We start from the raw sequence: 24,792 nt of genomic DNA on the forward strand, positions 1-24,792 counted from the left end.
GAAGGACCTCACTGACACCAAGGGAGGGTTCCTTAGAGAGGTATCAAATATTTGAAACTGATGTTTGTCTTTCGGCACTTATGCAAGTATCAATCTTGGGGGTGTCGGTAAAGATTGGAGGACTCCTGCCCTGGTCCCTAGCGGGCTTCTGTACCAGAAGGCTTAGGTTTTCTGAATACCTCCACTACTCCTATGATATTATCATATCATACCCGGGCAAACACTTAGATGGAGCAACCGGCACAAGTAAAAAATTAGGGCTTGGGAAATTTCGGGTAGAGTCCACCGGGAAGGGCTAAGATATAATAGGACTTATGTTCTCAGTATGATAGTAAGATATTCACTCTGAATTTACCTGAGCCAACATATCCACTATCATACAATTGAATATGAGTCAGCACTCTAGTGTTAAATTTTGTTATAGTATCATACCGTCACTGCACTGTACTGCACTAACTTTCACAGGAAAAGGTAGAGACGAGTGCAGCACATCAATATTTAAGAGAATTTTAATTCCACAGCTTGGACTTTAAGCCCGGGGGGTTGCTACGTATGATAATATATGATACTACAATACAATCCAACTTTCCCGAGTGACTTCCCATGAATGAGAGCTCCTCATCCCGCATTTCCAATCCCAGAACTCGGCACCTCCTTCGGAAACTTCTGGAACAAATCCACGGGCTTTCCGATTGGCGCTGCCACAAGTGACACAGCTATTCTCGAACAGCGGTCTATCTGGATAGACCCCGACCTCCAGCCAACAAATGATATTCCACCGCACCCTCTCCGAGTACATCAAAGGAGGAGAGACCACGGACCTGCCCCCACTTGAGCAAGTCCTGCGAAGGGCAGACGTGTACGGCAATAGTGGGATTCTAGCCAAGGGCTTTGAGTGCATGAACATCTTCGTGCCCACTCGTAGCCATCCGAGCACTGGGATATGTGTTCGGACAGCCACGAATCGGATCCCGAGCCATACGTACTAACATGAATCAAGAGGGGGGGAATGGGGGAGGTTGTAGGCCGCTCCGCCGTGTTTAGTGCTGTCTTTCTCCACAGTGACTCCTCCGTCTCGAAGGTGCTTTCCCATGGAGGGGTAGACTACTAGCTCCTATAAGACATCAGTATCACCTCTCACACATCCAGGACCGCTACCATCACCAATGGCCCACCATGGAGCCTACCTTACTAATTGGATGTCATGCCAACCCCCAGGAAAACTGATTCCTCCACCTGGGCCCTGAATCCTCATCTATTGCCTTACAAATATCGTTATTGTAAGGCTCTGAAAAGCGGGAGGCTGGAGATTGGAAAGAGTGGAGGCCGTAGATACCGTTACCGCTACTTCACGGTGGGTGCTGGGCGAAGTTTTCAAAGCATTTATAGCTTTGGGAGTGGGATGTCAATCCGGTTCACCTTGGCGACATTCCCGAGGTTTGAATCGCGGGTAGGCAGACCGAGATCCGTTGAAAATTCTAGCTTCAGTCGATATGGTTCGATCAATCAATGCTGAGATAATCCCAATTTTTGAGAGAACTGGGCAACATACCCCTACTTCAAGTAGGTATACCCGAAATTTCATGATTCAGGAGAAGTTACAGACAACCCTCCCAGAAAGTGGCCCCTACGAATTCAACCTCGACGCGATGCATAGCGCAAGGATTTCATGTTACGTCCCAGAGGGCGAACCAGTTCTACCTCAGCTTGTTTACCCAGCATTAAGCTTAGTTCCAGCCGGAACGTAAGAAACCCGTTTCCTTTGCAAACACTAACTCCGAACAGGAACAAAACTTTAAGATACAGTATCATGCTCTGCAAGGCTCTTGTAAGCAAATAGTAAACTCTCCATCTATAATCATATTATCAATAATGATCCAGCCCGACACCCTATTCGGGCCAGTTGAAATCACGGGCAAAACCGACTACTCCGCGCAAATATCCTTTCTCTCACTCAATTCCACCGACTAGCGGTTTAGGCTTGACACCTTGCAAGCACTGTGATATTCTTCTCAGCCCTTCTATCATACAAGCTCCAATTCAGCTCCCCAGGCAATGCAAACCCTAACAAAATCTTCCAAAACTGCCCCAAGCTTGTTCCCGCTATGATAGCAAGGATAAGGTGATAGTCGTATTTGAAATGTTCTAGAAAACTCGCATCAAAATAGCTTGGTAATTGCATCCAAAGAAATCAACCACCAAAAGTATCATACGGCTTGCGTTAGTGACGAGATCTGCACCAGGCCGGGGAAGAGACGCCATTTTTGCCGAAACAACTACTGAATGCCGGCTTTGATATACTGGCATCGACGTCTGGGAAAGGTGTGATTATAAAGTCCTAGTACTTAGTAAACTCTCTACATTATGCTCTCCATGGGCTGCGACGCCTTTTTCAGATTTCTGCTTTGGTTCGCATCTCTAGCTCCTCTATCCGGGGACTCGGATAAATAAGCTCACATCTTCCCAGATTCCTCTACAAAATACCTAGACCCTTCGATCCAGCCAACTCCACATCTGGGTGCGACCACACTACTAAAACCCCCCACAACTACTAATTGAGTCCCCAAACTTGCCGGTGTCATTCATCGCAACCGTAATTGAACATGACGCCAGGACGTCCAGGTCCCACCACAGCGAGGCCATTAGAATGAAAAGAGAAAATACAGCCGATATGATACTAGAAGCGGCAGCTCGAACACCGTAGCAAAATTCTCAATTGTTCCGGTTTTTATGGTGGGGGAGTATCGCGAACCAGTGGGGACAAAAAGGCGCCTTCCGTGCCAGGTATGGTACCAGTAGTATTTAAAAACCCCCTCAAACCGTTGGTGGTAATGTCGGTTCGGCGGTTCATCTGTGGTTAGCCATGATAAATTTATTAAATCCCGAAGTACTAAACACGAATTTCTAAAGGTTCTTGAACCTCAACAAGATGCTTTCGATGCCCAGGGATGATGGGGGATATATCTATGATATGGGCTTTCCGGAGATATTTCCTTTAGGCTACATCATGGGTGTGCAATACATCGACCGGGAGCTGCGCCAACTTAACCTCTCACTTAATATTCCTGACTTATGTTAATCCCGTTCGGGGCATCACTACCGGTGAGTGAGGGAAACCCACGAACCCATGAACAACTCTGGCCTGCGGATTTGGCGGTGGCCAAGAAAGGCCAAAAACAAGAACCACAGTCAAACACCCATACAGTGCAGCCAAGACACCATTTCCGAGCTCACGTAGTAGAATATTACTCGTACTACACATTCAAGTTGGTATAAAATTTCTTCCAAACAACATCACATCTCCCCAGCCATCTAATATCTATCCATAATCCACGCCCGCACAGAAGGGCCATTTGCTTCAAGGGCTGCAGTTTCAGCTTTCTTCAAAATGATATACTTAGCAACACACGCCTCACCAATCCGAGACCTCAACTTTTTGTCGGCTCGTAGAAGGTCCATTGCCTTGCCTAGCCCATCAGGAAGCTGCCTGGTGATTCCTAAACCGTTACGTTCCCGAGATGTCATTTTGGATGGGTCGGCTAAGGTTATTAGCACCGTTGTGATGGATAAAGAAGTAGGAATGGTGTGAAGGGGATATTACAGTTACAGCTCTCGCCAGGCAATTTCATCCCGTCTAACATGCCCATACACCCAGCTGAGATTATACCGGTGGCAGCGAGATAAGCATTTGCAAGTCCATCAATACACCGAATTTCCCAATGAGCTTCCCCTTTGCTCACGCGCCTTAAGGGGGTTTCCCTATTTTCCTCTCCCCAAGCAATCCAAGTGCCCCCCGTCCAGCAGCTGTCCCCAAGCCTCTCATAGCTGGCCGCTTGTGGTAGCGTCAACGCCGCCAGAGACCCAAGGTGGGATAGCACTCCGGCAAAGAAAGCGTTTTGGAGTGACTCTGTGGGAGGAGCCATCGATACATGCATGTGCGCAGCAGTGCCAGCGGCGCCTTTGAAGGGCTTTGGATGAAGCGTAGCACGAAGGTTGTGGTAAGAACAAATACGCATAATTGTCTCGCGGGTATGGTAGAGTGCATCGATGGATTCAAGAGGTGGAAGTGGGCCGGTTACAATCTCGTACTGGGATGGTGCACTCTCGGGGTGGAATAGGAGGACTTCTATCCCGGATGCTTCGAGGGCATCGACTATTTGCTCAAGGGCTGTGAGGCAGCGATTGTGGAGGGATCGAGAAGTGCTCCAGGCATGCGTTTTGCTGGCAGCTTCGAGGTCGGTCTTATTAAGGAAGACTACTTCCGTTTCCCACCCGATGAGGAAGTCCACCTTGTGTTCTTCTTTAGCCCGCCGAACGGCTCGGGAAAGTATAGTACGCGGACAGGTATCTACTTCTTCTTCATTGTCCCTGAAGAAGCACATCACACTCGCGTATTTAGAGGGTTTCTCTAAAAGACCAGGCTCTCCAGGACAAATCCTCAAACTCGACCAATCCGGGACAAGATTATATCTACCAGCAGGCGTGAAATCATCTGTCGGACTGTCGTCTTGCAGGAGCGATAGGACAGCTTTGGTCACTGTCAGAAAAGTGCCTTTCGAAACCATCTTGTTCATTTGCGCTAGAGTCACAAGTCGGAGACGGAGAGTGTTGGTATAATCCACCCATTGCAAGCGAAAGTATTTGACGTGAGGATTCTTGTGGAGAAATTCAGAGAGCATTTGGGTCCCTTGGTTGATCGGGGGTGAGTGATCGACAAGATCAATTGTAGAAGCGAAGATAGGAATGAGGTTTAGTCTGTAGAGCTTATTGGAGTTCTCGAAGAGCAGGTCTTTAACAAAACCCGCCGCTTGGGGAACAGTCAACTGACCCTTTGCTACGCATTTCGGAAGAACCTGTTTAAAAAATAGCAACAAGTGAGACTACGACACAAATGCTTCCCGGCCAAGTGCAGGAAATACAAACCTCACCTAATACTTCACGTATCTGCATATTTGCCAGAGCGAATCCCTCGGGGAACCAATGACCGTCCGTGCTCCAGAGAAGCTTATTGCTAGGCGTGCACTCCAGACATTGTTTTACAACAGATTTTTGCCCATCTTTGGAAATCATAGGAAAGACCTCCCCAATATCGAGATACACATTCTTATACACAGAGGCGAGGTAGCCAGCTTCACGTGTAAATGGATAGGAAGAGTGCAAAAGGACAATCGGGACATCCGGATTCTCCTTGATAAAATCTTGCAAATAGCTAAGCAATCAGTCACGAGAAGGCAATACACAAAGCGGGAGACACGTACGCGGGATTGGCCTTCCTAATATTGAGATCATTATCACCCAATCCGGTGTGGAACTGGAAGGGCTTCCAAGATCCGCTCTTTGCGATGATCCTAGCAACCTCACACACCAGAAAATCTCCCAAAATCTTATCTCGAATTTTATATCGCCCGCCATCCCTTCTTGATCCCCGCAAGGCATTTTTTACAGCCTCTAAAAGCAACCCCCCCGTTGTTTCACCGGCGATATCGAGCCCGCTCCGATAACAAATAATTGACTTGAATCCTGCAACCACTGGGTCTTGAACGGCTGCATTGATCAATCCGGAAAACCGCTCAGACCATCGGTTGAATAGCTCCGCTTCTCGCGAATTGTTGCTTTCATCTTCTTGGAATTCGGGTGCAAATTCACGAAGCGTCTGCTCAGCAAGCGTCTCGACTCGAACAAGACGCTTTGAAGGTGACGAAGCGTAGCGGTCATGCCAATCGTAAGGATGCACTCCTTCTCCATCCAGCCCATCGTCTATGAGCAGACATTGAGTTCCAGAAAGGCATTTCTTAGCCCACGCTTCATAATCGATTGTCCTGCGTTTGTCTTTAATTGCTTCCCAAGTTGGGGCACAACCTAGCAAGCCCGAAAGCTGGGTGACGGCTCGCGCGTGGGCAAGGGTGCGGGTGGCATCACTGAGAGCGAGTCCAGACGCTTCGGATACTATAGATTCGAGGGGAGAAGAGGTTGAATCCACATCGCGGAGGAGGTTGTGGGCGTGATTGTCAATAATAGGGTGCGTGTTGATTAAGCCTCGCAGCTCAGCAATTGTTGTCGGAGGGTGAGGAGGAGCCATGATTACCGTAGATAGATGTATTAATGAACACTTGCTTGGGAGGATATATCGGTAGTAGGTGGGGGCTGGCGCAGTCGAAAATCAGGGGATATGAAAGAAAGAGTAGACGAAGACGTGACACTTAGTCTATGACAGACATGAAGCTACACTATCACACTAGTGCCCTTCCAAAATTTGGGACCCCGCACCGTTGCAGACTACGTGTGCTCGGGCATGGTTATAAAGGGCTGGAAACCTGAGGTGGTGGCAGAGCAGGGATTATGCTGATCGATCAATACAAGTAGCGTGAAAAGAAACATAGTATCGTAGAAGTCAGAAATCCAGATCAATTGCATTGCTGCTTACTTTCCTCTAGAGACAAGAATTGGAGATTCAGAAGGGCTGCTCAGGGTCGCAAGCAGTCCCTATGGGACTGGCCTGTACTGAACCAAGTTTCATGATTAGTATCTTACACTACCGGTATGATACCAGAGCATGCATCCCCCTCCTGTTTGTAAGGTAATTCACCTAGCATCGATTCTTGGTTGCTCATGTCAACTAGGCCTTGTTTTTTTCTCCCACCAGTGCTGAACAGCTGCCCATCTGTCACTACCCCCCCAAAATGGGATCTTGCTGATCCTTTTTCACCGCCTTTTGTGACCATGCCTGAGTGTGCAGAATTGTACTCGAGTACACATTCACGATACTCGTGGTATGCACAGTCCAGATAATCAAGCAAAGCCGAAAGATTATATATTAAAAGCGGAGAGTGCGCGATTTCTTGGCATTCCTCGATTAGTTATCTGACGTTGGATAGCTTTAGACTATGTTTGATCGGGCATCCAGCACTGTAAGTGCCTTACGAGAGATGGAGCAGGTAGTTTTTGTGAGCAATTTGGGCCTTCTTCTTCCACCAAGCTTTTGAGCCTCAATCAAACACAGAGAGAGACTTGACCACAATGATAATAATACTATTATGGAAATAGAAATTCTGAGACTCAATCAAAATACTTGTACCGCTACGGTACTTTTCTCAAGTTTCAGTCTGCTAATTACAGTATCATACTACTACGGTAGCTAGGAGTGTTGAGTGCCGATACCGGCAATCGTGTTCAGAGTGGCATACTATTGTTAACAAATGCTCAATTACCGTAAGCCTTCAGCTCTAGTCCTTATCGCACACGGAGAGGGTAAGCACTGAGGGGTCCAAAGCATTGGCACAACCCGCCCGAAAACCGGCGCCTCGATATTGCCCATCCATAATCCAGTTCATTGTCATTCCTAGCCGCACATAAACATGAGGGTTGCCTACGACCCACCCGGGTTCTATTTGTAAGAGCCAACACCGCGATCGAGTGAGTTATCATACAGCACGATACAGTATCGTACCATGCGACCAATTTTATCATTCCCCCGCCTCTCACCGTGTCTAAATTAATAAATTACATTGCACATACAGATGTGCGGGTATGATACTCGGGCACGCGGTCATCACACATAAAGCTAATTTTCTGGTAAGCCAGGCATAATTCTTGCTAGTTTACCAACCAGCGGAGCCTACAGCATCCAACGGTGGTGCTATTGCTGTATATGATCTCAAGTGCTGTACTGTACAGTACTCGCCTGCGGCAGCCTGCGCCTACTTGAGCAGTTGGCCCGCAATTCGGACGGACCATCAGTGAACTATGAACAGTAATGAGGATCATTCAGACAGACAGATGCGGGAATGTGTGTCTCCGCATGGGGCAATTCCCACTTGATGCCAACAAGCAAAATGCCTGAGCTCAAGATAGGGGAGCCCTTTTTTTAGGAGTTTCAGTAATTTCGTCAAATAAAGTATCATAAAGACAATCCGGGGCATCATAGGCATGCCGGTAGGGTTCATAGAACGTGTTTCTATGGATGGAAGGAGAGCCAGCTGTTTCGCTGTGCCTGATGCATTTTTCGGGTACCATCACCCGGATGCAGCAGGGTTGCACTTAAACCTATCCCCAACCCAGGAGATAGAAGTGGATTTCTAATCTCCCATCCACGAGAGCAACGATCCGCCCAGGTACAGTACCGGTGCTCGAGTATAATTATTCAGGCACGACAGGCCCTCTGACCAACGAGCGACAAGAGTTCATTCTTTCGCCCAAGTGCCCTCTTACAGTAACCAATCGGGTCCTGAATGTCAGGATTAGAGTAACCACAATTCTCGGTTATTTTTGAGTTGATTGAATGATCCTTGCAGGTCTTCCAACCGATGGCCTAAGTGCGGATGAGCCTATTTTTGGTGCGATGAGGAGGGGAAAAGGTCCTTTGATTGGGATTGTCCAAAGCGCATGATGTTCCAACGAGATGGATCTCGGCGTGAAACTAGACCCTCCAGAACTCGAATGTCGACAATAATAGCCACACCCGTTATGATACTATTCCGTGACTTTTTCCTGCTCCACCGTGCCGAATTACAATCCTAGCTCTTCAATGTGATCGACAGTTTGTTGATTTGGATTCCCTCCCCTCATCCCTCATCCCTCATCCCTCTCCCCCTTCTCCATCTTCTCCACACCCTCAACCTTCAATCTTCTTTCTTCAAAGCCCCCTTTCCTCCTTTCCTTTCCTTTCCATTTCCTTTCCCTTCCTCTCTATCCTCGCCCCCCCCCCCCCCATTCCTTCGGCTTTGCGGGATCAAACCACTCTGCGACAACAGCTGTCGCATTCTATTCAATCCATCTCCCGGAGAGTTCGTACCCCACTTTTCCTGTTCCTTTTCCTACCGTTTCTGTGTTTTTTTTTCGTCCTTCACCACCCTTTTCCCGGTCCCGCTACCAACAATGGTACAGCCCTTTAGATCGCTAGTCAGCATTCGCCTTTTCCTCAAGCCCCGTCAACAGTCTTCCAAAGATGTTGCGGATCCTGGCCCACCATCGTATCAAATGGAATCTCCCACTCACTCCCATCGCGCCCCTCCACCCCCCCAGTCCCGGAGGCGTTTCAGAATCAGTTACTTGTTAAGTCATGTAGCTGCCTTGTGTTTGAGCGGCATTGTGATGGCGGGTATGGTTTTACTGCTGCAAAAGTACGAGAATAAACCAGTTCCAGACTGGAAGGTTGTCACAATAAACTCAGCCTTGTCGTGGTTGGGGGTTTTCGGAAAACTTCCTTTGATGGTGGCTGTTGCGGAATGTATTGGTCAGATGAAGTGGATTCTTTTTGGAAAAGAGAAGAGGAAGCTCTCAGACTTGGACCTGATCGACGGTGCCTCAAGAGACCCGTTAGGTGCACTAAACTGGATGCTTAGATTCCGTGGAGGGTAAATACGTACTTCCATCGAGTTTGTTGAATGGTTATGATACTAACTTTTTTATTTTTATTTTTTATTTCAGATTTCTTGTCCATCTGGGTGCTGCATTCATTATCGCATCCATCGGCTTCGATCCGGCTATCCAGCAACTCGTATCTTATGAACCACGCTCGGTCGTAGACACAACACAAACAGCTACCGTCTCTAGCAACACTAATTACAGCCCTGTCCGTGGCTTCGATAACGGTCTAATTCTTGCTGTCCCTCGTGCTCTTCTTTGGGGAGCACAATCTAGCGTCTTTGGAGCTCCAATTCAACCATCATGGGATTGCCCTTCAGGGAACTGTGAGTATCCTGAAACGGTATCGGTTGGTGTATGCCAAGTTTGCACAGAGGTCACTGCTCAAATCGACCGAAACTGTACAACTTTGGGCACCCAACCGCCTTTCTGCGTCGGCAAGCAGTGTTTCACGTCTGGCCAACTATGCACCTACAGTTTCAACAATGCGTCTGTCGGCGGTGGTCGAACATTCATTGATGTTCGCGCCAATCCAGGCCAGTCTACTACTAATAATGGTAAAGTCTCCATACCTTCTAAGCGCATTGAGATCACTGCCCTCTACGTTCAGCCAGACGAGGCATCAAAATCGACACAATCGCTCCCTGTCGCACCAGGATTCATACCGGCTGGCGGCTCTCACGTTGCCCGCGCATTCTCTTGCGGTCTCTCATTCTGCCAGCAGACTTTCCGCGCATCTGTCACCAACGGTAAATACGCAGAAACCCCAATCTCAACATCTCAAGTCCCCGCCTACGTTCTTTCAATCCCAAATGTTGAAGACATCAGCGATACACTTCTCAATACACCACTTGCTGTTGCTCAAGACAATAAGACTCGTGTTTCTACCGCGTCTCTTTTCGCCATGAGTGAAGGACTCACTCTTTCCCTCACCGGCAATGCTTCAGTTATCAACGGCACACCATCCGCGGGAGACCAAATCAGCGAATTTCACAGGGGCCTTTACGAGAACCTCCTGAACAAAAACTTTTCGACAATCATGTCCGAAATGGCGCTCTCAATGAGCCATGCCATTCGCAATGATAACGAAGAATCTGCCGAAGGCCAAGTTAAAATTCAAGTCACCCATGTCAAGGTTCACTGGAAGTGGATTGCTTGGCCAGCCTCAATGACGCTACTAGCCCTCATTTTTGTCGTCAGTGTTACAATAAAGTGTTACTCCAAGGACATGATGGTCGGTTGGCTAGGTCACAGCCAAATCGCGGCACTTTTCCTCGGTCTCGAGGCGGAAGTGCGCGGATACGTAGACAGTAGCGGCGTCGTCGGAGGTCGCAGCGAAACTGCAAACGTCCGCGATTTTGCGGAGAAGATCAAATTACGCCTAGGCGTGGTAGAGGGTCGTGGAGAGGAGGCTATTAGAGTAAAATTCTGTAGAAGGGGCGGTTGGTAGGCGATTTTGTTGCATTGAAAATATGATGAAATAAAGTCTTATGTGTTATGATATCTTTTTTCTTCCTCCTAATTCGGGGGGTGTATATTCTTGTATATAAGGTTTGCCCGATGAGATTTTATGAGGACTTGGTGGGATGATTGGGAGTTTAGGGATTTAATTGGAACTGGGTAACATATCATACTTGATTATTATACATGGTCAACCGTTATCAAGCGTAGCCTATATACAATTACTTACTTCGATCTGATCTTTTAAAGCTCGCTTGTGAGAGCTGAGACTGATTCTCGCAGGTTAGGTTCTACCAGACGGCAATACTACTATAAGATTACTAGAGTCCCCTCCCACATTTATGTACCAAATGCCCCCAATTTACTACCTAGCAATATCGGGATACAGCGGCCCTCAGGCTTGGTACATGTACCGTATCATGCTGTAAGCGATGAACCATCATCTGCCGTCTATTCACCTTGGACATGCGACTATGGGTTTTTCTCCATTCACACTCTACCATCTATATCATCTATGCCATTGAGTATAGCACACCCACCACAAACACCGGAACATCCGTGGCTCCGGTGATGTTCTAGCGGTGTATATCAGATAGCCCTCCCTCGGAGCCTCAGTTAGGGTCACTACCGATCTCATTGTTGTCATTTGTATTTGTATTTGTATTTCTTTTTTTTTCCCCCTTCTCCCTGGCTACTTGGTGGTTTTCCCGGGTTCGTCCTGGTGCTTGTAGTGAGAATTGGGAAACCATGGAATATCACTCGTGAAGGACTGGGTCTTTTTGCCGGAATACACCGGCGAGGGGAGGTGGGATGTCATTATACCTCGATGTCCTGCACCCGCATCCTACGGATGCGCAGGCCCGCCGCAGAGGCCCTTGAGCTGTGGCCTCTCTCGAACGCCAGTGTTTATAGTCTCACGGATACATAGCGCCTATTATTGTATTAATGATGCACCAAGGGCGTTGGTTGGAGGTGTCTCTTGCATGAAAATATATCCATTGGCGTATTCACCAGTGGCTTACTTATTACCTATAGGAGGGATTAGGGCATTTACTTAGTTCGGGGTTTAGAGATGTATGTTGAAGCGGATCTACGATAGTAGGGTAGGCTTGACACTACCGATCTTGTGATATGTGATGTCGGCTCCTTGAGATTCTGGGAACGGTGAAAGTTCACGATTCGGTCCAGCAGGTTCATGGTGTTTTCTGCGGGGTGGGGCTCTCCCTTTACCTACTTTCTTTTCCTATTATCCTTGTGGTTTGTGGAGGTTTTCTTATTTTTTTTTTCTTCGAGATATAAAGCTCAGGAGGTATATGGTGCACCTGTTTCGTCCTCCGCCGCTCACTCTTGCTTGCTTCTCCGGGTGCCCACGAACTCAAGGTTTCGTCAATTCGTCCTATAGTATGATATTGTGGCTTCTGTAAACTATAGGGTATCATACGGATCATGGGCTACATAGGGTTCACTCTCGGCGGGTACAAGAGGTCCATGGAGGGGTTTTTTTTTTTTTTTTTTTTTTTGCGGATATACCGGTGCTGATGATAGGTTTTGGCGGTATGTAGGGAGGATAGTTGACGGCGTGTAATCTATCATGTCCAGTGGCTTCAAGTCACCGATTCAAAGATAAGAATTGACATGGGCTCCTGTATTCACCTGATATCACCTGATTCTCGTGCGTTACTTTCCCTCTACTTGTAAAAAGTAATCCGTGTGGCTTGATAAGCGGGGAAAGAAAACCGGGATAATTGAGTGTCAGAAGCAGAGAGAACTGGCACAACCGCGAAGAGCAATGTTTAAATCTTTGTAAAGAGGATCAATTGCTAGGAATTTGTCTACAATATTAAAGGTGTTACGACAGAGGGCAGTACTGGTCCCCTGGAATTATCCCCCCCTTGATTTTTTATGAAGCTCTAATCAGCACTTGACTTACTTACCCCACCAGCTATCAGTGGACCCTTCTCTAAGCCAGTGTTTAACCACTCCATCCATGAATGGCTGAGCCTGATGCGTTTTTAACTTACCTTCCATAACAGCCCCAACGAATAAATCCCAGATTTCTACATGTACCACCATTCTTTACTTTTCCCACAGATTTTACTAGGCTTCACAGCACTCAAGTATTTACTATCGAACTCGTGAATAGAACTGGTTCTCAAAGCCAGTCACACAGCAAATCCCACATTAGCTGATTATCCAGTAAGCTTACATGTGGTTCAAAGGCTGCCTGGACGTTGTTTGTCCAGGTATCCCTGACCCAGGGTGGGATACGGTACTGTACCCAGTCCAATGCACGATACAATAGCACCGGTAGAGTACTCGAGCAGCATTTGCCGGGACCTGGATACCCGGATTCGCCGCTACCACCACACACCTGCTTGCTACAGAAGCCAGGCCTGGGTCCCCCCCATGTGCTTCTTGTCTTGGGCTGTCTGGGCGCGGGCGGGTGGACGGATGGGGTATTCCTGCAAGGGGAAGGCGGGGAAAGACGCTCCTCCATCTTGTCCTTGTTGGAAACGTGGGACATTAATATCGTGCCGTTTTGCCTCGTTGGCCAGTCATAAGCAAGTGATCAAGGGTAATAGGCAGGAGATGTCTGATGGTATTTGCGAAGCTTTAAATGGAATTAATTCACTGGATAAGGAAGAGGATCGGCAATGGGATCAGAAGTTTCTAGAATTGTGTGAGACTTCCGCACAGCATTGTCGGATACGGTAGGAAACCCAAAGAGAGAACGGTAAGTTATCGAAAAATAAAAAGTCCCGGAGCACGTTTTCCCCGCGCTGTACGGTGCTCGAGTCTTTCTCGGGGGAAGTCTATTACACAAATGACTCAAAAAAAAAACCCCCCAACAATTCCGGAGGCCGTGAAACTCATTATCAATTACAGTACATCATAATATTATCGTACAACTCTGCTAGCATGTTTAGATCTGCCTCTTGACAAGTTTCTCTGCCTCCAGCCTAGCCGAACGGTCCTGTTTCCGTCGCCGCCGCACCTCCTCCACAACTCCAACTCTACCCTCCTCCACAACTCGATCCTCCTCCGCAGCTTCTGCCGAAGAGCTCTTTCTTCCTCCACCCTCCGGTAATCGCTCATCCTGGTCCTCCTCCTGCCGCTGCTGCTGCCCCTGCTGCGGCGGTGGCGATTCCGGGTCCGATCCGCCCTCTATGTTCGTTTCTATTCTTCGCGCGGGGACGCTAAATTGCCCTGGGCGTGTAACTGCTGGCGTTAGCGGTGCTAGCGGTGACGAGGCACCTGATTTTCTTTCTGCATCATAGATGCCTAGTTCTTCTGCGAGTCGGGTTATTTCTGCCTGGACGCTGATTATGCCGCCGCCTACTGTGAAGTCGTAGTTGTCATCGGATACTGATGACATGGCCGCTGAGTGCAGACCGCGCCAGACTCGGATCCCGCGGAGGATGGAGGGATCGATTATTGCTATCATTGCGTAGAAAATTCCACGGGCTGAATTGGCGGCAAGTTAGTTGGAGCTTTAGTAGTGGGGGCGCCGGTGGGATCCTCGCTCACCACCGTACAGAGCATAGTAAACGACGTCTAGAAGAGGGTCAGCACAGGTCTGCTAGGGCTGGTGCTGGTGGTTTCTTACATAAACTATAATCCCCTTGGGAATATATCCCACTTGCAGTACTAATCCTAATATCCGCAATCGTGATCACAAGATTCAAGACTACCATGACAATTGGATATAGCGCTGTCTCCCCCCATTAGCCTAAAACCAATAAAAGCCCCGCCATCGCTGGAGAAGAGCCCTACATATTCTCATAATAATATTCCTAAACCTACTAGTCGCAGACAACGTCCGACTAGCAAGCTTCGACGCACTCCTCGGGATATGCATCTTGTCATCCACAATCGGCTTCCCATGAGCATCCAATCTCGGAAGGGAAGTCGTTGGTGTGTGAGGACGCAACTGCTTATCCTCCTTCGTACCCTGCAAAGCTTTCTCCGAAACGAACTAAGAGCCATGAGCGACCTTCAATGATGGCTGGAGTGAACTCTATAAACTAAGTTACCTTATGTTTGTACAAGTATCCCATGGTGGTCAATGCTGACGCTGTGGTGACCACTACAGCCAGCAGAATCCAGAAGAGCTGCGTGCTAATCTGCCAGGTGAGGCGGTCGTGGGGATTGTGCGAGGTTAACCAACAGACTTCAATGACTGGGTCCCAGCCAAATTTCCCCTTAATCACTAACAGCCGTTAGCTCTCTCTGCGACGGCGAAAGATGGTAGCCGGTAGCTCACAAGGGGGTAGCGTGATCACGAGGTTGAGACATATCGTTCCGATGATGTAGTATTTTTCCAGAACCAAGCTGTTCAATGAGTGGACGAGTACGATTTGCAGATTCACGGCGATGCATAGAATCAACCAATTTGTTACTCCTATTTTGGTGGAAACCCATTAGTAGAAGTTCTTTCTTGTCCCTGTTGCATTAGTGTTTTTATGGAACTACTTACCGAGCCAGAATTGAATAAGCCATACTCCGGCAGCTAGATAGATGGTAATTGTCTTAGCGTGCGACCTTCACCGAAACCTTGTTTCTAATAATCGGACTTAACTCACTACACCAAAACTTGAAGCCTGTCAGCAATCATTCAGAACAGGCCGGACATCAAAGTTAAAAGCTTAAGAAATTAAAAAAAAAAAAAAAAAATCGGATTGTGAAAAGTGAAAAGAGCGAGAACTCACCCCCGGGCTAACTTTGACGCAAATAATGTATCCAATACTGTAAATGCAGCTATCTCAAAGGGAAGGGAATTAGTCCTATCACGAATGCGAAAAGCCCGAGAAAACATACTTCGATATCAAGGCATATGTCAGTAATCGGAAAGAAAGACGATCCAAAGCTTTCCTTGAATGCGGATCGGTGAATAGAACAGCGACAACAACGAGAACGGCAAGACAGAACAACAGCGATATTCCGGCGAGAATTGCGCTCATATTATTCTAATAATTTTTCCTCGAGTCAGCAAATTATCTATCGTTACATAGAACCAAACTCCCTCACCATCAGTAGAATCCGCTCTCCCGTTAGGAAAGACGTTTCCGTCGGAACGGACGCAGTAGCCGTTGCCGACATTGACATTCGGGTCAGTCCACTTCTTCTCTCTCGAATGTTGGTGCCAATAAAGCTCCTCCTGCAACTCCGGAGAAAAGCTGGGGTGGTGATCCTAACTCCAAATCCGAGCAGGGGAATGCGGACCAGGGCGCTTTTGAATGACCGACCGATCAACGGGTGCCGAACATTCAGGAGCAGAGACGACGACAAAACATGACGATGATGACAAGAGCAAGGAAGGAAAGCGATGTGTCGATGGAACTCTCTCTTTTCGTGAGCTGGACAAGACAGGGTATTGGCAGAATAGGAAAGAGACGTGATGCAGACTCCATTCAGCCGCGCTTTTACTCGTACAGGTAACAGACAGGGCTTACCGACATGAAGCACAGTTACTCCAACCAATTAGTGCATTTGTCGGGTGGCATTGGGTGAGAGGGATTGAAACACCAAAGATATGTTACCGGGAACCGGCTCCTCGCGGGTGGTCGGAAAATACCCTATCACCCACCCTATGAGAATAGAGCTTCTCTGTCTTTGTGCAAACGTTAGTATTTTCCATAAGGCGTTCTGAAGGATGGCACTTCTTGGTGTGAGTGAGGGAGGTGGTTGCACGGCGTCGTTGGAGTTGGTTCGCTCCCGGCTCCAGTGGTCTAACCCTAAGGTTTGAAACATGCTTGCTGTGGCTTTGTCATCCTAGTGTTGAGTGCCCCCATGACCGAGGGCATTTATGAAGCATAAATACAGAAGATTGTAACTGTTCTTTTCACTACCGGTATTCCCCGAAGATAATAATACTTGTATGATATCATAATATTGTTAGTTCCTTTCCAAAACAAAAAAAAGAGAGAACTTTGGATAGCACGGTGGCATACCGGTATCATGACGGCGACTACTCGCCGATATTACGATACTATCGTATGATAGATGTTTCTTTTTCTAGCAGGAATATGATGATATGATACTTCCACAATAACAATTTACCCAGTCATACAGAAAAAGATAAAACTAACCAACCGCCATGATCTCGAGTAATAAGTAGCCTACCTTGGAGTCGGGGAAGGATGAGCCATTTGACCAAAAAACAAACAAACTTGATTTGCTTTTCATCTCTTCCGGTTTCCCGATACTTGCCGAATCATCACTTTAATCAATCCTGGGGATAAAATGCCCCAACCCCGAATCCAAAAGGCACAAAAGCCCGGCCTTCTAACAGCACCTACCGGTATTCTAAGCGACGTATCGGGGCACCCGGACGGACACCACCCGAATAAGAAACTATCAAGTGGTTTGCTGTACTGTACCAGTACTCAAATACTTGTACTTGGATGAACTGTGGCTACTTTGCTGACCACCGCTCGTTTCCTCGTACTCGAGCACAAAACCCGCCAATCAGCATCTGCCCGGGTGGATGTTCTGGTGGTCTGGAAGGCCGTCTACATAACACCTCTATCGATGCGGCGGGGGGTGCCTTGGCATGAAATTGACCGTAAAAAATAAAAAATAAAAGCTAGTAGGCGTTCAAGCCATGATAATGATAACAGGAGAATTCTATTTAATTAGGCCCTGGTCGGTTGGTTATTTTTATGATATGTTTTATGATCATAAAAGTTGCAAACAACATACAAACAAGTACAGGGGTAGATCATGAATTCATAGTACTGTACTCGTACAATGTAGGGGTGGTCGTTCTCCTCTGTGGAGGTCATTTTGGAACACTGGAAAAGCATGCGTTCCAACCCAGGGCCATGAATGGGCGATGAGAAGGGTGAATGGGAAAAAATAAAATCAGAAACTGTTGGTTATGATCACGATATATTTGGTTTTTCGGCCCCAGCTTTTTCAGCTCTAGCTTTGTCAAGTTCAATAACTCTGATTTAGATGAAGGGTATGGTACCCATTTCGCAAGTGCTGTCCAACCACACTACCATTGAACCTCTGATCCCTGCTCTATACCATGAATTCATGATCTACCTACTCTTGTATCATACTTGTACAAGTACCCGTACGTTGCAAAGAAAATATAAATGTTCTGATTGGCCGAAGCGTTACGGGTGTCAATAAAAAAATATTGCGAATTTTTAGGCTATGCAGAACAACCCGCTCTACCTCGACATTTTTTATGGAGAAACTTATGCCATAAAAGCCACTTTTATGGCATGAAATAAACGAACAGGGCCTTGATTATCTATCTATTTTTTCTTTTGATTTTGTTGGGGTTTGAGGCTTAATTGCGCCTTTTTTCCAGCCTACATTATGCCGAAGCGTCCTCCATTGCATCGATCGAGGTGCCGTGCATAAGAGGCTCGGAACGATATCAAAGAATCAAGGAGAACGTGAAATCTGGGGAGAAGTCGAAACCGGTCCAGAAATACCATAAGAACTCGAACAATCGGACAATGCGCGAGGACGTTGGAGTTGCTCCTCCTACTAAGGTCTGGTGTTTTTTTTTTTTGTTTGTATTTGTCTCGGAGAGTAGGTTTTTTGGCAGTCCTTAGCCCCTTTTCTAGGGGGAGGAAATTTTGGACTGTCGTGCATAACTTGCACAGCACATAATCCGTTTATTAGAGTTCCCAGGGTATTGGAAAAAATCGGAATAATCATATTTCGTCACTCGAGAGGCTCAGAGCCTGCCGATATCTGTAAGTCTGGTGAGATGAACTCTCGTTGCCGACCTCCATAACTTGAAAAAACCTAGGCCAGCATTAGACAATGTCAATTCTTACACATTTTACTGTCACACCCTCTATCACTCGTGCGCAGAAGCGAATATGCTAGTGCTCAGGTACTATAACCTCCACCTCTAGTACGTGCACTCTGTCACTGGTGGTGAGTGCGCAGCAGAGGGAGCGTGGAGATGAGAGGTGATCAGATAAGAGTAAGATAATATGATAAGATAATATTGCGCTAGGGTTCCATTCCAAGTTCGCCAGATGTTGGTTCTGTCGAACATGTCTAGGGGGGAACAAAACTATAAGGCCCTGTTTGGCACGACACAGAATAGAGAAAACTGAGTTTTTGTGAAAATATTGGTGTTTGGCAAGCTCAACTTTTTTTTTTTTCTACTTTAATAGGTGACAATCATTTGAAGCATAATCAATAGTAAGATATTGATAGAATAGGTTGTACTTAAAAGTCAAAGTATAAAAAGATTTCCCTCTACTACAACCATACTGGAACTTGCTATTTGTAAAATATGAGGACTATTAATCTTGACTTGAGATTATTTATCCCTTTCCTGTTGACACATATTTAAGGATGTTTGTACAGTACCTCATCAGAAGTGTTCATGATCGTCTTACTAAGCAACCTCACCAAAAATGCCACCTCACCAAATGCCACCTTGCCAAATGCCAGCTTGCTGATTGCGCGACCGTATGATACCTGCCCCATACAATATTACACACCATGATACAGTGATCCTCTATTCGAATAATTCTTTAATTTTAATTTCCTCCGAATTTCCAATGGTTAATCGATTCAGATATAAATCAAAGCCAAAAAAGCAAAATTAAAAGACCACTCGAACTGAAATGACCAATGTGGAAAAAGGCATGATTATCGGATTTTTCCACTGCCTCCGGAATATTGCTCTAGTTGCTCAAATTATTGGCCGGCCATGGTCAACTATTAAAAGCTTTCTCACTCGCGCATGTGAGCATTTGTCCTTGGATAATATTCCTTGTCCTGGTCACATACCTGTTCTCAGCCAGCGACAGCATTGCACAATCATCTGGGATGCTAAATCCAACTGGAAAATAACCAGATCAGATTTCAGGAATAAATATGCGCTGGGTGTATCTCTTTCTACTGGTTGGTACCCATCTGAGTCTGAGTGATAGAACATGATTCTCTAACAAATTTATAGTAGATAGAGTACTCAGAGATGCCAATATTAAGAAATGGCTAGCCAAGTCAAGACCCAAGCTCAAAGCTGTCCATATAGCTAAGAGACAAAGATGGGCTACTGCTCATAGGAATTGGACAGCTGAGGATTTTGAGAGTCATTGTCACGAACGTGGCTTAGTGAGAAAAGGGTTTTCACGTGACACATGGTTATGAGTCACAGGTATGTTATTGTTTCACGCATATAACCTATTCGGGTTGTATGATTAGTTATGTGTGGGATTTGTGATGCTTTCGTACATGGCTCAAGTATGAGTCATAGGACATGCGCCTGACGAGTATGCCTTACGAGTATGCCTTACGGGCAAGCCTTGCGCACGATTTATGTTTCGCACATGACCTCATTATGATATCATGGGTTTCGTGCATATGACTCAGTCGAGTCATATGACTTGTTTATTGCGTTATGATTGGTTTATGAGTTTTGCACATGACCTCGCTATAAGGTCATGGGTTTTGAGCATGTGATCACTTTGGTCACATTACTAGTTTGTTTTGATTTGGTTTTACACATGTGACCACTTTAGGTCACATGATTAAAGGCGGGAAGAACACTATATAAGAAGGCCGATGCGGCCGAGGAAGATAGGTTCTTCACGCTTTGTTCTAAGTACTTTTCCTACATATTACTTTAACGAATATAAAACACCTTTACGATCTTTATCCTTATTACAACATTATCGTTACGCTAAGAAGCACTTGTTACGAAGATGAGTTAGAGAAAGCTTACGATAGGTGTTTCCGGTAGAAGACAGAGGTCTTGTACTATCGGTGACATAGGCAGAGGCCTAGAGCTATCGTAAGACAAGGAAAGAAAGGGAAAGGAAAGATAAGTATTGTTCCCCATCGCCAAGAACTAACTATCTGAAAGGAGATCGTTACAGTCATCTGGAGTGATGAGTACAGTGTGGAGAAATCCAGGGATCCAAGGCAGCAATGGGTTTTTAGAGAACCTGGGGAGCAGTGGCTTGCAGACTGTATTTACTCAAAGGAAAAGGATAAGGGTATTTCGCTTATGGTATGGGAGTGCTTTTAGGGTAAGAGAAAAGGTCCTTTGGTTCCTATTACCTAAAATATCAACAAGACCAGGTATGTTAGACTCTTAAGAAGATATCTTTTTCCTGTAATTCATCAAATAATTTCCTTTGGTATGCAACTTGAAGATATTCTTTTTCAGCAGGATAATGCTCCTGTTCATAAAGCATATAGTGTCATGGATTGGCTTGAGAGAAATTGTATTCAGGTTGAGGAGCACCCCCCATATTCCCTTGATTTGAAACCTATTGAGCATGTATGGGTTGAGCTTAAAAAGTGATTACACCAGCAATATCCAAGAATTGGAGATACCCCAGGAGGAAAAGAAGCTGTTAAGAAGAGGCTTGCACAAGTATTACCTTTGGTTTGGGAGACAATTCCTGAGGAGTTTTTTGAAAAGTTGTGGAAATCAATGCCTGGTAGAGTAGCTGCAGTATTGGAAGCAAGGGGAGGTTATACAAAGTATTAGCTAGCCTTATTTATTATTATTTTACTCTAAAATATATATAGCAGATAATTGATCATTAACCGTTGATCATTGAGAGGTAGTAGTTGAAGGTTGATTGTACACTCGCGTCGCGCAAGCGCTGTTGACAACCCCACCCCCCGGTCTCATAGCGCAACCGCAATTAAACATGTCTCAGATCACAAACACTTCTGATGAGTCACTGTAAATAGTAGAATTGTAGGCCAGATTATTGAAAATCTGAATATTCAGGGAAAACTTATTAAAAGAACATTTTTTTATAAACATCTATTACTTTACCATTAATTAAATATACATAAGGATAAATAGTATATATTATTGAAAACAAAATACTATATAATCCAACTTATGAAATAGTATAACTTAATTTTTAAATAAGGATATAATTTGATACTAAAAAAAGAAAGAGTTATCCCTATCCTAATTGTCTTTGATGAATTACAGGCTAAAAAAATACTGAGAATAAAAAAACAAAGTTTTAAAATACTATGGTATTTTTGTATCTACCAAACACCCCTTGAAAATTTTAGTTTAACAAAAGAAAGGTATCTCTAACTCCCCTGCTCTCCAGAGCTTTTTACGCTGACACCTCCAGTATCTTCCACCACCTCTGGCATATTCTACCAGAGAAAACTCATTGTTCGTATGCAATCCGTCGCACTCCCCTCAAGTCCTACTTCCGAGAGCTGCCCCGTAACAACACACCCGCCATTTATAAAAACAATCCCCCTCCCGGATGTACCAAAAGGAGTAGCTGAACTTACAACCATTGAGAAGCCTCTCTCCCTTTTGCCCCCTTCATCCATCAAAACTTGCAGCCGAACTTCTATCGCCACGTCTGGCCAAAGTACAACTATTCCGTGCTTAGCCTATAACCAACCGATCACCCTTCTCCCAATCCAATTGGCCGTGATGGAAGCAGTCAAAGCAGTCAGGGACATTGTCGGGGGGAAACACATCAATAACTTTGCCGTTTTCGGAGGAGCGGCCCCTTCTTTTCCATGATTCCGATAATCGAGCCGAAGACAGGCCTGGCAATTACCGGTGAGTCTTCTGACAAGTTTTGCCAACTAGCGAGGAATGATCCTCTGGTTACCCAGGACCCGTACGGGGGCCCCTAGAGACACCATGCCTCCTTAGATTTCGATGTTCCCATTGACTCCCTCGACAAGTTGGGGGTCCGGGGATGGCTCCCTGGGTTGACGGGCCATTGTCTCCAGGGGGTGCCCATAGCGACGCTGGCCGACCCGGCCATCTCGAAGGAAGCTGCGTGAGCAGACCATGGTGTGGGAAAGGATTTGGATGGTTTGGAACACGATATGTGCTGCAGAGGATGGCTGGGGCGGGTTTGAGTTTCAGGGGGTTAGGGGAGGAGGGAAAGTGGACTCTAGATAGGGTAGTGGGGAAGTTTCCGCCTTCGGAGAATAATGACAAGATTATTATAGAGCAGAGGATAGAATACACCAATACGAGATGATCTATTCGTATCCCTCTGTCTTCCCCGTTTCTATCGCAATGAGAATGGAGGAGATAATACCAGCTGATATCGACATGGTGAACATAGCCCAACCCACCTCTGTCTCACTACATACGTATCCGGTCCTCCAACCACCCCATTATCACAAGAAAAGACCCGTATGAAAAACATCCTCCGTAAATCATGAAACGCAAGAAAAGGAACCACAAGAAGCTTTACCTAATAAGATTGCTCTAGAAACATAGAGAAGCGTCGACAACCTCTGTCGACAAACTAGAACCTTCCCGTATTTTCAACCAGTAACTCTCCAATATAGTCTCAGAGGGGTTTCGTGATAAATAGAACCTACATCCTAGGCTTTGCATGAGCAGCATGTTCCACCGGTGTCTCCATAACCTTCATCCTTCTCTCTTGCGGCCCTACCGCTCAGCAAAAAATTCTGCCCACCACTCAGTGTTTTTGACTTTTGACAGAAGTTTATTTTACAGGTGAGGAAAGTCGAGGAGCAGATATCTTGCCAAATAGCTCATGTCTCCGCGAGGTATATGGCAGGAACCATCATACATGTAGTTTCATCCCACCATACGACTTGGACACGAGTCTAGATACTCTGAGATTCTTGGTATAAAAACGGGAAATGAGGCTTGCCCGCCGGGGGCCCACACGAATGGGATGTTTTCATCCGTCATCAGATAGGGCCTGGATCTTCGATCTGTACTCCGACCTGTAGGGTTTGGGTGAAATCCCGACTCAACCAACACGAAGTTGAAGTTCACGGGATGAGGGACTTGGATCTTCTCGAGGTCGACAGAGACGGTAGGTGTCCTCGCTACAGAGGCTAATATACCAGTGATCGCCGCATCTTTTGAATCGCCGAATGGAGCGACGCTTCTCACGTTCAGCCAGTGTAACCAACCCCGGAATGCTTGATTCATCGACCTCTAACCATTCGCCAGTTTGGGCTAACGCTTGGCATTGAGATATTACCTGTGAAGTTCTTATCAGGATACCCACCCATCTATCAAGGAAATTTTAGCAATGAGAAGCGGGTAATCATGAAGGGCTAGCCTACATATACTGGTAGAATTTGAACTCCCATCCGCCGTAGCGCATATGTTCCAACCATGACCAAGGGGTGATTATGTCGCTTAGGACCGCATGGATGCTCTCCGGGCGCTCTGTGACCATGCTCGTACCATTTGGGCTGTGAACCACCCCTGCGGGGTTGATCGGTGGGTTTGCGGGGGTGAGGTGATGGTGATTGTGATGTCGTATGGTTAAAAGCTACAGAAGGGCCACTATACTGTACTACGATGTCAAGTTATCCTTTATCCCGGTCTAAAACAAAATGAAAAAGAGATTGTCTTGTTTGCTAGGATCAGCGTCTGTCTCGGCACCGATCGATGAGCTTGCGGATGATATTTAATCCGGGGCCGGTGGTGGGTGGTCGCGATGATAATGCAAATCTAAACTGGGGTACTCGAGCACCGGTAGTCTAATTATCCCTTGGACGGTCTGAAACCGTTCCTAGCTGCATCATGCTCTGCACCATACCATATCAGCGCACTTGGCTCTCATGAAGCCAACAAGTGATGCCAAATGACTGGTAGCAACAGTCACAACAGAGCCAATATTATCCCATAAGCTGTCGAGACATTCGACATCGTTGATTTGAGAGCACCGCTTCTAAAGCCTCTCAAACTTCATGGTTGGAGAGCTTTTTTCTTCTCCTGATCGCCGTCCGGTCTCTAGATGGGAAAAAAGCGGCGCTAAGTGAACCTAGTACGGCAGCACAGCCCCTGCCCCGATCATCCGGGCTCTTCTATTCCAAGCACTTGTAAAACTGAAGCTGGGAAGATGCCAACACTACGGAGCCGGGCCAAGGCTCCCGTTTGAACCCTAATAGTGATGCATATGATATGGTATGATACTTACAGAAGGCGGAAACATAACAGAGCACCGAATTTCCCGATGCCCTTCCACAGGA

The 24,792-nt window shown here is 46.4% G+C and overlaps 2 protein-coding genes; both read right to left on the bottom strand.

Moving 5' to 3' along the window:
• Positions 1-3,312: 3,312 nt before the first annotated feature.
• Positions 3,313-6,079, bottom strand: GSTUM_00003979001 (uncharacterized protein; the record flags this gene model as incomplete). Its single annotated transcript, XM_002835150.1, has 4 exons — positions 3,313-3,539; positions 3,602-4,853; positions 4,924-5,209; positions 5,259-6,079. 4 exons carry the CDS (start codon positions 6,077-6,079, stop codon positions 3,313-3,315), a joined length of 2,586 nt encoding a protein of 861 aa, XP_002835196.1.
• A 7,597-nt stretch (positions 6,080-13,676) lies between these two features.
• GSTUM_00003980001 (uncharacterized protein) lies at positions 13,677-16,593 on the bottom strand. XM_002835151.2 has 10 exons: positions 15,853-16,593; positions 15,643-15,791; positions 15,530-15,582; positions 15,302-15,334; positions 15,089-15,226; positions 14,859-15,034; positions 14,599-14,800; positions 14,432-14,536; positions 14,353-14,379; positions 13,677-14,289 (listed from the first exon to the last, which is right to left on the bottom strand). The coding sequence occupies exons 1-10, from the start codon at positions 15,928-15,930 to the stop codon at positions 13,748-13,750; spliced, it is 1,503 nt and encodes a 500-aa protein (XP_002835197.1). The 5' UTR covers positions 15,931-16,593; the 3' UTR covers positions 13,677-13,747.
• Positions 16,594-24,792: the final 8,199 nt, after the last annotated feature.

Source organism: Tuber melanosporum, assembly GCF_000151645.1.
Source record: "Tuber melanosporum whole genome shotgun sequence assembly, scaffold_1, strain Mel28".
NCBI lineage: Eukaryota > Fungi > Ascomycota > Pezizomycetes > Pezizales > Tuberaceae > Tuber > Tuber melanosporum.

What these genes read in the sequence shown, in the direction of transcription:
- GSTUM_00003980001 (XM_002835151.2), bottom strand. Translation starts at nt 15,930, where the DNA reads ATGTCAATGTCGGCAACGGCTACTGCGTCCGTTCCGACGGAAACGTCT. An exon ending in GAGAGCGGATTCTACTGATG is followed by an intron (nt 15,792 to 15,852) that starts GTGAGGGAGTTT and finishes AAAAATTATTAG; the next exon opens with AATAATATGAGCGCAATTCT. An exon ending in GATACTTGTACAAACATAAG is followed by an intron (nt 14,801 to 14,858) that starts GTAACTTAGTTT and finishes CATGGCTCTTAG; the next exon opens with TTCGTTTCGGAGAAAGCTTT.